This window comes from Pocillopora damicornis, chromosome 7 (genome assembly GCF_964200805.1).
Source record: "Pocillopora damicornis chromosome 7, jaPocDami1.2, whole genome shotgun sequence".
Lineage (NCBI taxonomy): Eukaryota > Metazoa > Cnidaria > Anthozoa > Scleractinia > Pocilloporidae > Pocillopora > Pocillopora damicornis.
In genome coordinates this window covers 3,360,001-3,374,271 of record NC_142676.1, presented here as the reverse complement: position 1 = coordinate 3,374,271, position 14,271 = coordinate 3,360,001, and the positions used below count along the sequence as shown (strand labels likewise).

General features: G+C 37.1%; 2 protein-coding genes across 3 annotated transcripts in view; both read left to right on the top strand.

Moving 5' to 3' along the window:
- Positions 1-192: 192 nt before the first annotated feature.
- Positions 193-9,333, top strand: LOC149042082 (TNF receptor-associated factor 5-like). The gene is made up of 8 exons (XM_089212115.1): positions 193-321; positions 5,175-5,249; positions 5,748-5,818; positions 6,820-6,883; positions 7,494-7,595; positions 8,144-8,218; positions 8,556-8,633; positions 8,812-9,333. Exons 1-8 carry the CDS (start codon positions 193-195, stop codon positions 9,058-9,060), a joined length of 843 nt encoding a protein of 280 aa, XP_089068241.1. The 3' UTR covers positions 9,061-9,333.
- A 1,858-nt stretch (positions 9,334-11,191) lies between these two features.
- Positions 11,192-14,271, top strand: part of LOC149042081 (uncharacterized) — a 4,854-nt gene continuing 1,774 nt past the window's right edge. The window contains exons 1-4 of one of the 2 annotated variants that reach the window (XM_089211528.1): positions 11,194-11,331; positions 11,574-11,650; positions 11,768-11,834; positions 12,142-13,691. In XM_089211528.1, coding sequence (XP_089067654.1) covers positions 13,061-13,691 — 631 coding nt within the window. In that variant the 5' untranslated portion in view covers positions 11,194-11,331; positions 11,574-11,650; positions 11,768-11,834; positions 12,142-13,060. Of the gene's footprint in view, positions 11,332-11,573; positions 11,651-11,767; positions 11,835-12,141; positions 13,692-14,271 lie in introns of both variants that reach the window. The other variant, XM_089211527.1, reaches the window with a different exon arrangement.

The following is a 14,271-nucleotide window of genomic DNA, read 5'->3' as shown; positions in this document are numbered from 1 at the left end:
AAAGTGTAGTCAAATTTTCGACAGAATATGCATGGTTGTTAGTAGTTCTCTGCGTGGATAACTTTTGAGTAAACGTCACGCAACTGCCAGTGTTTTGAGTCTCTGTGACGGGATCCGAACAGGTGTTTATAATTCAAGTGTCCGTATCCTCTTTTAAGAACGTTTCTAATCAGCAACAAGACTGGCAATTATATGACACCAAGCGAGAACTTAATAACAAAGGTTAAAACATTAACTGGGTACACTACAGGAAAGGAAGCGAAAGAACCGCAAGTGGCCAAACCCTTGCAAGAATTACCAGCAGCAGCAGTTATACTTGCGGTACGTCATGACAACCAACTCCGAAATTTCCCACGATGTACAGATCAATCCCATCACTGCTCAAGAGCCCATTTTTACTATCTTTTCATCCGAGGAAAATCAGAGCATGAACGCTTTGCCCGGAGAAATATACACCATTTTCACATGCGTCATACCCATAACCAGGAAATTGTAACATTTCAAGTAATAAGAATGAGGAACATAGCTTCAATCAAAAGGCAATATACTCAAGAAAAACTTTCATGAAATTATGATCTAAAAGGCAACATCTCCATAATTATACTTAACGCACAAGCCTTCATTTAACTAACAAAATAAAACACTAAGAGCCTTAGTCCCGAAAGGAAAAGAAAAAGGAAAGGAAAACACAGAGACTGACGAGCAACGGACCGCATACATTCCTGTGCAGTGCAGCAAATTTCCAGTTACTTTTCCAAACAGCTGTGGTCGTTACCTTCACAGAGAAATGGTAAGACTTTCAGTTCTGCCTTAAAATACAGACTAAAGTTTGATCATTCAATGTTTAGGAATGATATCAATTAATGGTAATCATCGTCGATACATCTCTCTATCTTTCTACTTTCTTTCAATTTAAGATACAACTAAATAAGGCACATAAATCAAAAGTTATCCTACTGAAGATGAAAAAGTTGCATGTCAAAAGTTTTTTTGTAGAAATAATCGTACCGGTTACTCATCAAAATGTGCTTTCCAAATAATGCCAGGCTGGAAGATATATGATTGCCGTAAATGTGGAAAAATGGCAGCTTTTGATTAGATCGCCAAAGGCTAATTTATTTATGTATTTATCAGCGATATTTATGTAGACTGGGCCAGTTCAGCTTCAAGCTGGTTTGAATGGGGACCTGCTTAGGACATACAAGTAAAACAAAATTTATTTAGAAATACAGAATACGAAAGGAGCCCACAACACAAATTACAATTTATACACAAGATATTCGATGTATATTACATTACAAAGTATATTACATCAATTACATAAATGAAGTTTAACAAATTTCTTAAAAATTAGGCTGTGAAGTTATGTTTTGTGGTTAATAAAATTATTCCACGCCTTTGCACCTTTGCAGTTTTCTAAGGAGGGCCAGCTATAAGTGCTGCCTGTCAGTATTTTCTTATTTACGCCCGTCAATGATATGAGGTGCTCATAGATGCAGCCTGTCTGGTAGTCCCGATCTGTTTTTCCGCAGCTATCCCAAACTGCACAGCAATGGCCGAACAGTGAATGTATCATAAAGTCATAGAGTGTTGTATACTTATGTTTTCTTATATTTCTTCATTTCCGGCTGCTTCCTAGTCTTTTGTTTTCCTCTCTGAGCTGGTAAGGCGACATCATTAATGCGCGCTCAGACATTTTGAGCGGGAACTTTATAGTCATTTACATCAAAATATACTTCAATAACACCAACCAACAAACAATTGCATTTATTGACAAGCATTCATAAAGATAAATGACACTGATGAATATTTTTTTATTCTTATGGTGATTCGAAAAACACCTATGTTTGTCAGTTCCCGTGAATGATTGACCATTTTGAATAAACGATTGTATAAAGGAGCAATTGATTGTGCGTCTCTATGCAAATTGTATTGTTGTATGTCTCTAATAAGCAATTGATTGTCATACTGTGCAATTGATTTTCTATTGGTGTTAATGATCAACCATTGCGCGAGATTGAAAGTATATTTGTTATGTTTGATTGTCCAAAGATACAATTGTTCATCCGTTGATGCTATTGAATGTTAATACATATGCAAACAGCGTTAATGAAAGTTCGTTCGCGTTAATGAAGTTCACGGAAGTGCTAATGAATGTATATTTGCCGTAGAGTTTCAACTGCTGACGTAAATGAATGTACATTTTGCGGAAATGAAGAGCAAAAGGTGTACCACGGAGCAAGGGCTGCTTAGCGCTCGTGAATTAAAAATTTTAGTTGATTGTTGATCCATGGAGGCTCGTTGGCAATGACCGTCTTAGTTTTAAGGGGAAGCAAAATATACAAACCTATTTTGATTATAGTCTCAAGTGCGGGTGTTTTCTCCTCACACGAATCTTTGCATTCTACCAGGCGACTATATCAAGTTCGACTCGGTCGCGATAAGACCGTATAGCCAGACGATTTGCTGGCTGCAGGTCACTTGATTTCAACCGGATTTTATTCATCTGATAATCCCATTTAGCCTTAGGTTGTAGCTCTGCAGTATCGTGACCAGAGAGCCAAATGGGAGGAAACATTCTGGGCAAATCATAAAATGCGTTAAGATTGATAAAAGCTGGGTCCAATTACTCTGTCCATGAGTTTGAAACAGGTCGATTTAATGGAACTGTTTACCATCAGAACGAGAGCCGTTCAGCTTGTTGAAATCCCCCAAAAGAATGAGCCTACAGTCAGGAGAAAGGCCTCCAATTTTTGATAGCAACTCGTACAAGTAGTTCAAAATCAAACAATTGGTTGCACTCAGCTGATGGTGAACAGTTCCAACAATTAATTGAAGGTATGCCCATAAGGAGCCGCCTAGGACAAGTTTTGACCCATACGGCCTCAAACTTCGCGCCAAATAATGACAGACGCAGAACTTCACATCGTATGGAATCACATGGAATATTTACTCTAAAAATTATTACAAGCTTAAATAAACGCCAATTGATGCGAACTCATGCATGCAACATAAAATGTATACACATCGCGTATAAGATATAAGAGGGGGGCATTGGGATTTTCGGTTTTGCGGTTTTTCCGTCGTTCAGCATTTGGTTTACGGTTTTAGCGGGTTTTCGGATTAGATATCAGATGCAGTTTTCTGTTTTTTTACTATTTGACCTATTTGGGTTCCGGTTTCTCTTCGATCTGAGCAGCAATTACGCGCCTATACTGATCTCGAATAGCAGCTAAACGCTATCGAGACGAATGCGTGGCAAGCCAGTCGAGTAGCCTACGTGTAGCTGTATTCTCCCCCCCACCCCCCAAGGTTGGGGGGAAGGGGACGGCTACACGTAGGGTACGGCTAAGCACGGAACATTGCCAAAGCTGCTTTATCAACGCCACCTCGAAGTTGGTGACAAAGTTACTGGTCACACGTGACTGATTGATTAAACATTCCAATAGAATCTCCAAACTTTCAGGTCTAAGCTCGCAAATGGAAATGTTAGATTAAGGATTTTTCGATGAAACTTTCCAGAGCTGTAGCTTTTTGCGACTGCAAAATTGCAATCCTATCGAGGACTTTTGGGCGAATTTCCTTTACTAAACTAGGCTCCATTACCAGCTGCTGATTCAAGTGAAGTCCAGATTTGCATTGCAAATGAAAACTCGAACTTTGTCGCTCTTTGGTGAAAGAGACATTATATTAAAGAACATAAATGCTTACACAGACGAATGATCGGAGCCAGGTTTATTTTACTAACTTACTGTGGGCGAATGGTCACCTAACTTGAAAAAATTTATTGCAGCTGCAAAGAAATATATGTTATTTGCCGGCTGGGAGGTCCGTATGGTGAAAAACTGTGACCGAGGTCTTGAAAATACTGCCCGAGGCCGTTGGCCGAGGGCAGCATTTTTAAGACCAGATGATTGGCTGATTGTGTTTGATTGGCATTTTGAATCATTGGTCACATTTTTGTATATTTCATCACAACTAAGTTCTAGCAGCTCGGGCTGCTGCTGAATACGGTGGAATTCACATAAAATTTATATTATCCTCCTTTGTGGAAGCAGTCGCCAAAGATTTTTAGTGCCTGATATGTTATTTGCCACTTAAGGAACCATTTCAGATGAGATGCGGCCACAGATGATGCAAAGAATGCCTTAACAAGCATATTAGAACGTATGAGTAAATAATAAACATCACTTAATATGGAGCTTCATCGGCTCGTTTGATCTACTATGTTATATTTATATGTGAAACTTCTTCTGTAAGTTCGTAGCGAATATTTTCCATTAGATCCACGTGAGAAGAGTGGAGCTCGAGGTCTTCTTACTAAGGAGAAAAGCATCGGTTTTACGTTCGTAAAAACTAGATGTAATGGTAATGGCCACCCTGATAATTTACACAATAATGCAATCGCATTTTTCTGACTTTGCACTCGATTAGTTTAAATCTGTTCGTTAAATATGTACTTCGCTTCCGCAATTGCTTTGCACGATGCATCTTAATAAATGTTTATCGATGTGATCGTCTTCAGAATTGATTTCCTCAAAGATTTCGTTGTTTTGGAATAGAAAGCGGAATTCAAATTATTTGATCGCGTATTATGATAGTGATCGCTGTCATTTTTAAGTCAATGAAACTAAAACTCGAGTAAATATTGTCTCTTCCGTTAGATCCGTTTTCAAAGATATAACCACTCCAAAAACAATCACATACTTGCAGTATATGCAAAAACCTACAAACAAGGAAGATCTCTCACCAATTAAGAGAAAATAATGGGCCATTATTTTCTCTTGTTTTGACCAAATGGAATATTCTTTCTAATTAAATTATCTACAAGCAGCGAGGTAAAAGACAGTCCTTAACTTGTTCGTCGAACATTTTAAACGTTAGAACTGATTTGCTTGTTAAGGTGTTTTTAATTTGGCTTTTAATGCTTTAAAGGTTCTCTCTCTGAAAAGACTTAAAGAGTTCATGTATTAAACCCATTTTTCCCCCTCTTTGGTTATTTTTTAAATACATATTTACGTTTACTTGTAAATATGCTTCATTAATGCTTTAAGGGTTCTCTCTCTCTCTCTCTGAAATGACTTAAATTATAAAGAATTCATGTATAAAACCCACGATGAATAGTGAATATAATTTATGCTTTCCTAACTGTGTTCATGGATTCTTATTTGTAGGAACACATTGAACAGTGCAGCAAGTTTCCAGTAACTTGTCCAAACAACTGTGGTCGTTCACTCCCAAGTGAAATTGTGAGACTTTCAACTTTGTCTTGAATGTACAATCTGAAGTTCGCAGCCAATGTTATACAGCTAGGTGCAGTTAAATACATGATATTCATTCTACATACATCAATCCACATCCTTCCAGTTTAAAATTTCCCCAGGTAAGGTAAAATAAACAGAATTATGCGTCGAGAACACTTATCAGACGGAAACTAAAGGCGGATACGACCAAGCTTACAAGTCAGGTTTCCGACTTATGGTTCTTATTCTTGATAGAAATGTGCTTGCTCATTATGTTCAGAATCACAAGCACGCCAAAATTCCAAACAGTTCTCTTTTTTTCTTGCAAATAGTTTGAAGCCTCTCTATGATATTTTCCAATACATCTCATTCTCACTGCATGCAAAAGGTGGATTACAATATGGCGGAATCCACATCAAATGAACACTACCCTCCCTTAGGCCACGACGAGGACTTTGTGAAAGAATTTGAGGAAGATTTTCAATGCCCATATGTCATTTACAGCTAAAGGAACCAGTCCTTACAAGATGTGGCCATAGATATTGCAAAGAATGTCTTGACGAGCACATTGGAAGGTAAGAGTTTATGATAAGCAGCTTTCAGTATTGTTGTTCGTTTGCTCACTTGATCTAATCACCCTAGAGAATTCATGACAGGTCATCAGTGTGTTTCAACTGAATTCAATCTTTGCCAGACTCGGAGTTTAACTAATTAGAGAATGGTGGTTGGTTGCATGGTCTTAAAACACCAATTGCAATGATAATGATCACTACAGAAATTTACTTGATGATGCAATCTTTCAATTTCTAGCATTGCATTCGATTAGTTTCAAATATGCGCTCAAATTCCTCTAAAACGAAACAAAAAACACTTTTAAGACACATTTTCCTAATTATTATAGGTAATGAACGGGTTTCATACTCACTTGTCCAAAGAGCAAATTATCTTAGAATCGAAAGTGGAAATCTGTAGTTCAACTACATAGTGTACTCGTGATTACTGTTCAAAGTTCGAATTTTTTTTCAAATATACTACTTTGTGCTTTAAATGATGCGATACTACTAGACTTATCCCGTTACTTAAAGTTTCAGTTTGCCTCATTCGTCACACGAGACTTGATTACCTGGCTACCAAATTATATGAACATATAGAAGTATGTTATGTACCTTGTAAAACGTGACAATTGTGTTAATTAAGTGAAATATGCTCTCTCTCCTAACAACGGCTTGCCACAATGTTTTTAGCTAAGAGCTAAATATTTTTCTTAAGACACAGGACAGATGATCAGGTACCTTTGTTTCCGTGTTTATTCACTTCAATTCCTTTTTCGATACTGCACTTTCTGCATGTTGCCAAGGAAGTTGATTTAGTAACTGTTGTTGTCAATGTTGTTAAGCGGCGTCGACTGAATTGAATTAAATAAAAGTGTTGGTTGAGATGGGATACGAGAATATTTCCAGTACATACAACATTTTTAAATGGATTGAAGATCCTAAACCGTTGTAATATTCAAAAATTCATTTCCATTTTGTCATTTAAATGTACTTACTCACTTGATAATTTAATTTTCTCACAGACAGCAGAGTAAAGAGGAGTCTTTAACCTGCCCGGCAGACAGACAGAATCTGGATCCAGACCGGGTATGTAAACTTGTTAACTACTGAAAATTTTAAAATGATTTGCTTACTGAATGCAGTTAATCCTTTCACTCCCGAGATCTGATCGTTAATTCTCCCATCTAACTGTTACACATTTTCCTTGTAATTTAGTTACAAGAATGTGGTGTTATATCATGACGACCATCTCTAAATGTTAAGTTTGAGTATTCTTGTTACCTGTTTGTTGGATAGTGTATGGATATTGTAGGGTGAAGTTACATGTAATCACTTCTGGGAGTTAAAAGGTAAAAAAAAAACCATTATTCCGCATTATTCTTATTGCCTATAACGTCTTGACCATTCTCAATAGTCTGACTTGTTGGAGTCTTTCTGAAACCCAAGTTTTATTTTTAATTAAATATTTTGAAAAATGTTCTCTTTTCTTCAGTCCATTTGTTTGTTTTTGTTCTTAAAAATATGCCTTATTTATTATTCATATGTATTTTACTTAAAACATTACTATTTTTTAAATAATTCCTAGTAAAAGCTCTTATAAGTGAAAACACTTGTGCTATAGTTAATTGTCACCTTAGAAATTGACCTATCTGGATCTCGGTGACGTAGGAATAATGTTACTTTGATTATTTCTTAGGACATTTTTCCTGACAAAGCGACAGAGAGGAGAATCCTCTCGCTGGCAATCAGATGTCCAAATGAAGGCTGTGAATGGAGTGGGGAGCTGAGGAACAAGGAGGTAAAAAACTGGTACACTTATTGAATGTTAATCAGCGTAAACTTTCTGCAATAAAGCTAACTCCCCTTCTTAAAATATTACTCTAGCTCTGACATGGTGAGGATTAGACATGGAGACAGTGTGGTTAGTAACCTAACCAGAAGAGAGTAGATTTCTAAAACTCTCTGTTATGCTTTTATTGTTGAACAGGTCCATTTGGGATCTTGTCCTTTTCACCAAGTGGCGTGTACTAACAAAAACTGTGGCGAAGTAGTCCTTTGAAGACATCTAAAACAACACGAAAGTAATGAGTGTCTATGGAGAATCCTTCAATGCTTTTTCTGTTTTGAACCCCACCCAGAGTGCCAAATGGAGGTAGTCATAGAGTTCAGGTTTTCACTTTTTTAGATGAATTGGGTTTTCCTCGAAGAAGAGCTTTAAGTCAACATTCATATGTACCGACCGCACGAGCCTACGGGCCGAGTCCCGACAGGATTGTAAAAAAGCAGGGGATCCGGCAAGAAGTAAAAATTAAACTCCAAAATTTTTATCAATATTTATTTCTATAGGATCATGTCACAAGGTGCCGCCTGCTCCCACTGACTTGTCCGAACCACTGCGGTTGTACGATTCCCAGACAAAAGGTGAAACTTTTAATTGTATCCTTACACACACAGTTTTCATCAAAGAGAGAAAGAAGAGTAGCATTTTTGTTGGTTTGCAGAGCGTTAAAGGGAATTTTTCCTTCTTTTTCCTACTTTTATGGGTTTCTTTTTTCAGCAAAATAACAAAATTCATTTCTCAGTCACCTCAAAGTCTTTCTCTAGTTTGTTCATAAGCGACATAATTCAGAAATAATGTGTACCATTACTCTTTATTTTTACAAAGGAATTCACGAAATGAATCCCCACATCTACAATAGAAGAGAGGATTCCTATTCCTTTTGATAATATGTTTATTCCTTTCTTTGACATGATTCAGGTTGCAACTCACATTGAAGACAAGTGTCGGCTGACTTGGATTTCCTGTCCATATGCACAAATGGGTTGTAAGAAAAAGGTGAGAACATCATAGCAGGGCCTTCATGAATTCATGTCACTAATCGTAAAAATCCAACAACAAAAGTCAAACACGAGCAAAGTGAATTCACGAAATGCATCCTTGTTTTCCTGCCATCAAGTTGTGTTTTTCAGTTCAAAGCATCGTTAATAAAAATGCTTATTCCTTGTTAAACAAGAAACAGTTAAGAGTAGCTATTTACCCTAATGGGTTCGATGAAGGCATAAACACTCACCTCTCGGTGTTCCTCGTTGTAATGAAAGGTGAATATGATGCAATATTACCCTGGCCATTTAATGAGAAAGTGAAATTCATACTGATTGATCAATGGGAAGCTCACGACCAACGACAAAATTTCACTCTTGAGTTCTTTGAACAAAATCTTTCAAACTTTGCAAGGCCTTTAAAAGAAGAAAACCCAGGATGAAGTTGGTCAAGATTTATATCTCATGGGAAACTAAACTCGAGACGCTTTATTGTAGACGACACTTTGTTTCTTCAGGTTGTGATTAGTTCGCAAGCGAGTTAATTCCGTACTGCAGCCTCAAAAGTAAATTATCAATGATGAAAAAGTTAACTTCTCGATATGACTATGACAAATTGCATGACGGATTGGCTCTAGTTAGTCTTTACATTTTGTGATCAACCTATGGCCAGCTGAGCTCTCTCAGGTCCAAATAAAATCCAGTTAGAAGGAGCCTGCTATAGAACGCAGTCAGAGACGACCCCTGCCATTGTTTTACAGACTGGTTATTCGGGATACTTCGTAAATTGATTAGGAGAGTATGAAGGCGGCCTTTCCGTCCTGCTAGTTTTCTTTAGCGTAGTAATTTTTGCAAAATCTGAATTAAAGGCCTTTAAACAAAACAAGGCATTCGTTGACGCATGTACAAAGAAGAAGTCCTCTAAACTTGTAGAGCGCGCCTTTCTGTTATCCAAACTGGACTACTGTAACTATTCGCCCTACGGTTGTACCAAGTATCAGTTTAGGAAGCTAAAATGTGTTTAGAACACAGCTGCTCGGATCGAATCTCAGATTAGCAAATTTCGCATGTAGTTGGTCTTATTTTGACAGACGCACAGTGGCTATTTGCATTATTTCAAGGTTTTATAAAGTCGCCTAATGATGTATCTTTATGCTTTAGGTGATAGGCTTTCATATCGTCCTTTCGTATCGTGCAAATTAATCTCTTGAGCAAACTCCGACCGCTCTATATAAGTAGCTTCATGAATCTTAGATTATAACAATTTTAGAGAGAAAAGGTAGTAGGAAAGAGCCTTTAATGCACACTGATTGATACTCTACATATTTTAAACGACTGAAATTTGGCGAATGATTCTCATGACGAAAAAGGTGAACAAACAAAAAACGTATCGAATATCATAGATTAGCGTTCTATGTCAGATGTCGTGCGATGTTATGATTCTAAGAGGTGGCAAAGCGTTGTTCCAAGCGGTCGTAGAACATGAGCAGAAGTGCAAGACAACTTTCGATCTTGTCCTTCAAGCCCCATCTCGTCGCCCATCAGAAATATCCCTTTAAAATCCTGAGTACCTATGCTTATAGATTTTCACCAATGCACTTATAAAACAAATATCAACCATTTGAAAACCTATCCGATAGACAAACAAAGAAGGCACTGGGCACAAGCGAAGAGCGAGGGGCCCGAAGAGCCCATTGAAAAAATCCCACGGCACACAATCCGTATGGAATAGCGTCGGCTGAAGCACTCCTCTTAGAGTGCACAATGAGACCATATTACTATCAAGACGTAGCGTGCGGCAGTTGTACCATTTCACTTGCTGGCAGTGTGGAATTTGTCGTTCACAGTAGCCATGTGTACCATCATTAATAGTATATGGACAATTCCAAAGAAGCTGGATTTCAACAGATAAGTAAATCCGCCATGGAGAAAATATTAGAAGTTCAAGAGGCCACAAAGAAGAGATCATCGGGGAGTCTAGAAAATATTGTATCTGAGGGTGCGGATACTGACAGTAAAGTAAAGTGAAGTATAACTTTATTTAGACACTATAGGTATTTAAAGCCAGGGGCGTGTGAGATCGTGTTATTAACATGAAATATAGATAAATCAAAATAAAAAAAGGGATTTAACTTTTTTCCAATAATTATTGATATCTTAAGAATACATGTACACATCATTATTCTTCGGTTTACCCTGGTCAGTTAGACTTTCAAAATTAACATGTAATTAAAATTCAACTTAGCTTCAAGTGTCAATTTACTGTGAGCCTGCAGCAAGAGTTGGCAAGAAATGCTTAATTAATTAAGATCAAGCTTAAAGTGTCAAAACCCTACTCAGTGCTATTGACACACAGCTGCCAGCATCCCCATCCATTACACCAGTCCTTGGGCTACATCTGGGTGGGGCAGGCTAGATTTTCAGGCCCTCCATTTTAAGCACCCATGTGTACATATGTACGTATGTGTTTGTGTACATGTATCGTATTGCTAACTTAGCTTGGTTCCTCTTCTCACATAAAAGAAAATGCAGATAAAAATGCTAAGAACCACCGTATACAATGGGCTGACTCACAGGAGATGACAGGATGCAGACTAAGTTTTGATGGCATCCCATTCCAAATTGTGGGGGTCAAAGTTTTAGAATGCCAAAATGGGCCAGACAGAAATAAGGCACTCAAAAGGAAGGAGGCTCAAAAGAGACTACAAAAAGATGTAAGCATGCATAATAATTAACTAAATAAGAATGTAAAGAAGATGATATTATTACTTAAGGACTCCCAAAGAGGATATCATATGTAGGGCATTACATAGTTATTGATTTACCTTCACCTATTTGCTCTTAAGCTAACAAGGTGGTAAGTCCCAACTGATTTTTCTAAGCAAGTTGGTGAGCACTCACCTCTCCCTCAGGGCTAATAGCAGGCAATAATGTTTTCTTTTTTACCACTTGCAAGTAAAAGGACATATCACATTTTATTTGTTAAAATAAGCAAAGTCGCAAAAAAGGACCACTGTGACTGCAGTTTACAAGGTAGGAATCAAGTACTATTTTAAAGGATACTTTTCATTACTTCTAAGTTTATTGATAACTTGACTATTCCCATATGACTGCTCTATCTAACAATCCAATAAATCTATTCGGTTTCAGAAGGAGAATGCTGATCACTGCTATAACAACACCAAACAGCGCTTTATAGTACAGGATACGAAGAAATGTGAGTGTCCAGCAAAGATCCACCTAAGGAAAATAATCAAGTATCCTAAAAATAAGGTCAGTTTATTTTAATTATTGAATAAGGGTTCAGGGGGCACTACCATTAACATGAATGATCACTAGCCTAATAAAGGGTGCTTAATCCTAATGGGCCTTGTGTTACATGTAGGTGAAGTGGACATATAATAAGACAACCTGGACATTTCGTTGTGCAGAATTGAAACAAATTTACCTGTAATGGAAACAGAATGAATATTTTAAAAACCAATTTTTCAAATATTATTTTAATTAAAACATTATATCGTTAGATTTCAGAGAACACAAAGAGTAGAAGGGAGACAATGTCAAAATTCTGAGAACATCCCTAGAGTCAGAAAAGAAGCAAACAATAGCTACAGAGGAGCGTATTTACATATTACTTCCTAAACCTACGGATCACTTATTTCACCCCATGGGGAGGGTAAGTACTTGGCCATCAATTAAATTTTTTTTGGAATCAGGAAACTGAAGTTTGGTGGGGAATTTAAGGTGACTTAACTTCACACAGATCATCAGTCTACTGTAGACTGTGCTGCTTCCACTGTCATGTCGAATATATATAAAGAATGAATAAAGATTATACATCACAACAAAAGACCAATAAAATGTACTACATGTAGAGCTTCTTTTAGCTACACTGGCACTCATTCCTCAAACTCAATGTCAAGACTATAATATCACAATTTTATCGGAGAGGGATTTCCACTGGCACTGTTTTAATGGAATGCTGTCATGGACTTTTTAAATGGATTTTCTTAAAAAGTACAGTGTTCAGTACTCTGTAATTATAACATTCTGTAACTATTACTGAAAAGCCCTACCAGAGGACTGCCGATAGTAATGTTGGTATAATTTGCATTATTATTAATTCAAAATATTTCCCTGTTTCTGAAAGGTTAAAACCACTCACATATTTCATCATAACCAGCTGCTGTTGACCAAATTTGGAACAAATTTTCTCATATTGAACCAATGACATCAAAAGCAGCTGGCTCCAGGTTATTGAACCGTTGACTAAGAAAACCTGGGGATGAGGTTGTGTAATTTTTTAAATGAATAAATAATAAAGCAATTATTCTTTCTTTCTTGTTGTGTAATCAGACTGCTGGGCTACTTCAGCCTATTGATGAGACACTAGTTAAAAAAATTCATGCGCTTGTTGGAAGTGGTGTTAATTGTGTTTCTGAAATGCAACGGCACCTGCATCATTATGTAAAGAAGGAACTTTTCACAGGCCAACAGCCTCCAGATCTAACCAACAGACGGTTCTTCCCAACAACCGTGGATGTCAGGAACCACATGTATCGTGCCACAGTGGTGTGCAGACATTCACAAATTGACCAAGAAAACCTTGACTTAAAAATCAAGAAGTGGAAAGAAGAAAGCCCAGATGATAATTTCTTTTTCAGGCCTTACTGCCTTACAAGTGATAGTGAGTCCTATCAACAACCACAGTCACTGAAGGAAGAAGACAGCACTGATGTAATTAAAATAAGTATAGGTGATCCATCCAACAACCTCCTCCTTGTTCACCAGACGAAGTGGCAAAGAGAGCTGCTTTTTAAGTATGGTGGTGAAATTGGCCTACTGGATGCAACATACAAAACTTCACGCTATGCCCTCCCCACATTCTTTCTGTGTGTGAAAACCAATGTAGATTACTGTGTTGTTGTTTCTTTTGTGGTTCTGCTGGAAAATGCAGATGCCATTAATGAAGCTCTACAGCTCATTAAGGACTGGAACCCAACATGGAACCCTGATTTCTTTATGGTGGACTTCAGTGAGGCTGAGATCAATGCCATTGAAAGGCTGTTTCCAAGTAAGCATGTAAACATATACTGGTAAATATTGATAATAACCATTTTATAACCATTTTCTTTATTTCAAGCGGGAAATATAGAGAGGCAATACTTATTAGGAATAAGTTCTCCCCCCCCCTCCCCCCCCAAAGAAAAGAAAAAAATTATTTCTTACAGGACTAACCTAAAAATAATGACAATAAATTATTGTCAATTACCAGTAATTCTCCAGACATTCCAAAATCATTACTTTAATTTCATGAAAATATCAACAGTGTTCATACTTGTCCTGGAAAACCTGGAAAGTCCCAGAATTTTATTTTGGCATTTGCATAACTGGAAAGTCCTGGAAAAAGGCTTCTGGTCCTAGAAAGTTTTGGAAATCTTTTAGAATCAATTAAAAAATAAGAAATGTGTAGATGATGGTAAGGATAATTAACATTGAGATCTTGGAAGCAAAAGGGTCAACGTGTATTTTTGATTCCTGGAAAAAATCAATGTTACTATTACAACAATAATGATAGTAATAAATTACTAGTATTATTATTATTATTATTAGCATTATAAGTATTATTTTCAGTAGTAGTAGTAGTAATAGTA

Bases quoted from the DNA above. Each gene is read 5' to 3' on its own strand.
- LOC149042082 (XM_089212115.1), top strand. From the start codon at position 193: ATGACACCAAGCGAGAACTTAATAACAAAGGTTAAAACATTAACTGGG. The intron at 8,219-8,555 runs GTGAAACTTTTA...GACATGATTCAG, and splicing joins GTACGATTCCCAGACAAAAG to GTTGCAACTCACATTGAAGA. The intron at 8,634-8,811 runs GTGAGAACATCA...TTGTTAAACAAG, and splicing joins AAATGGGTTGTAAGAAAAAG to AAACAGTTAAGAGTAGCTAT.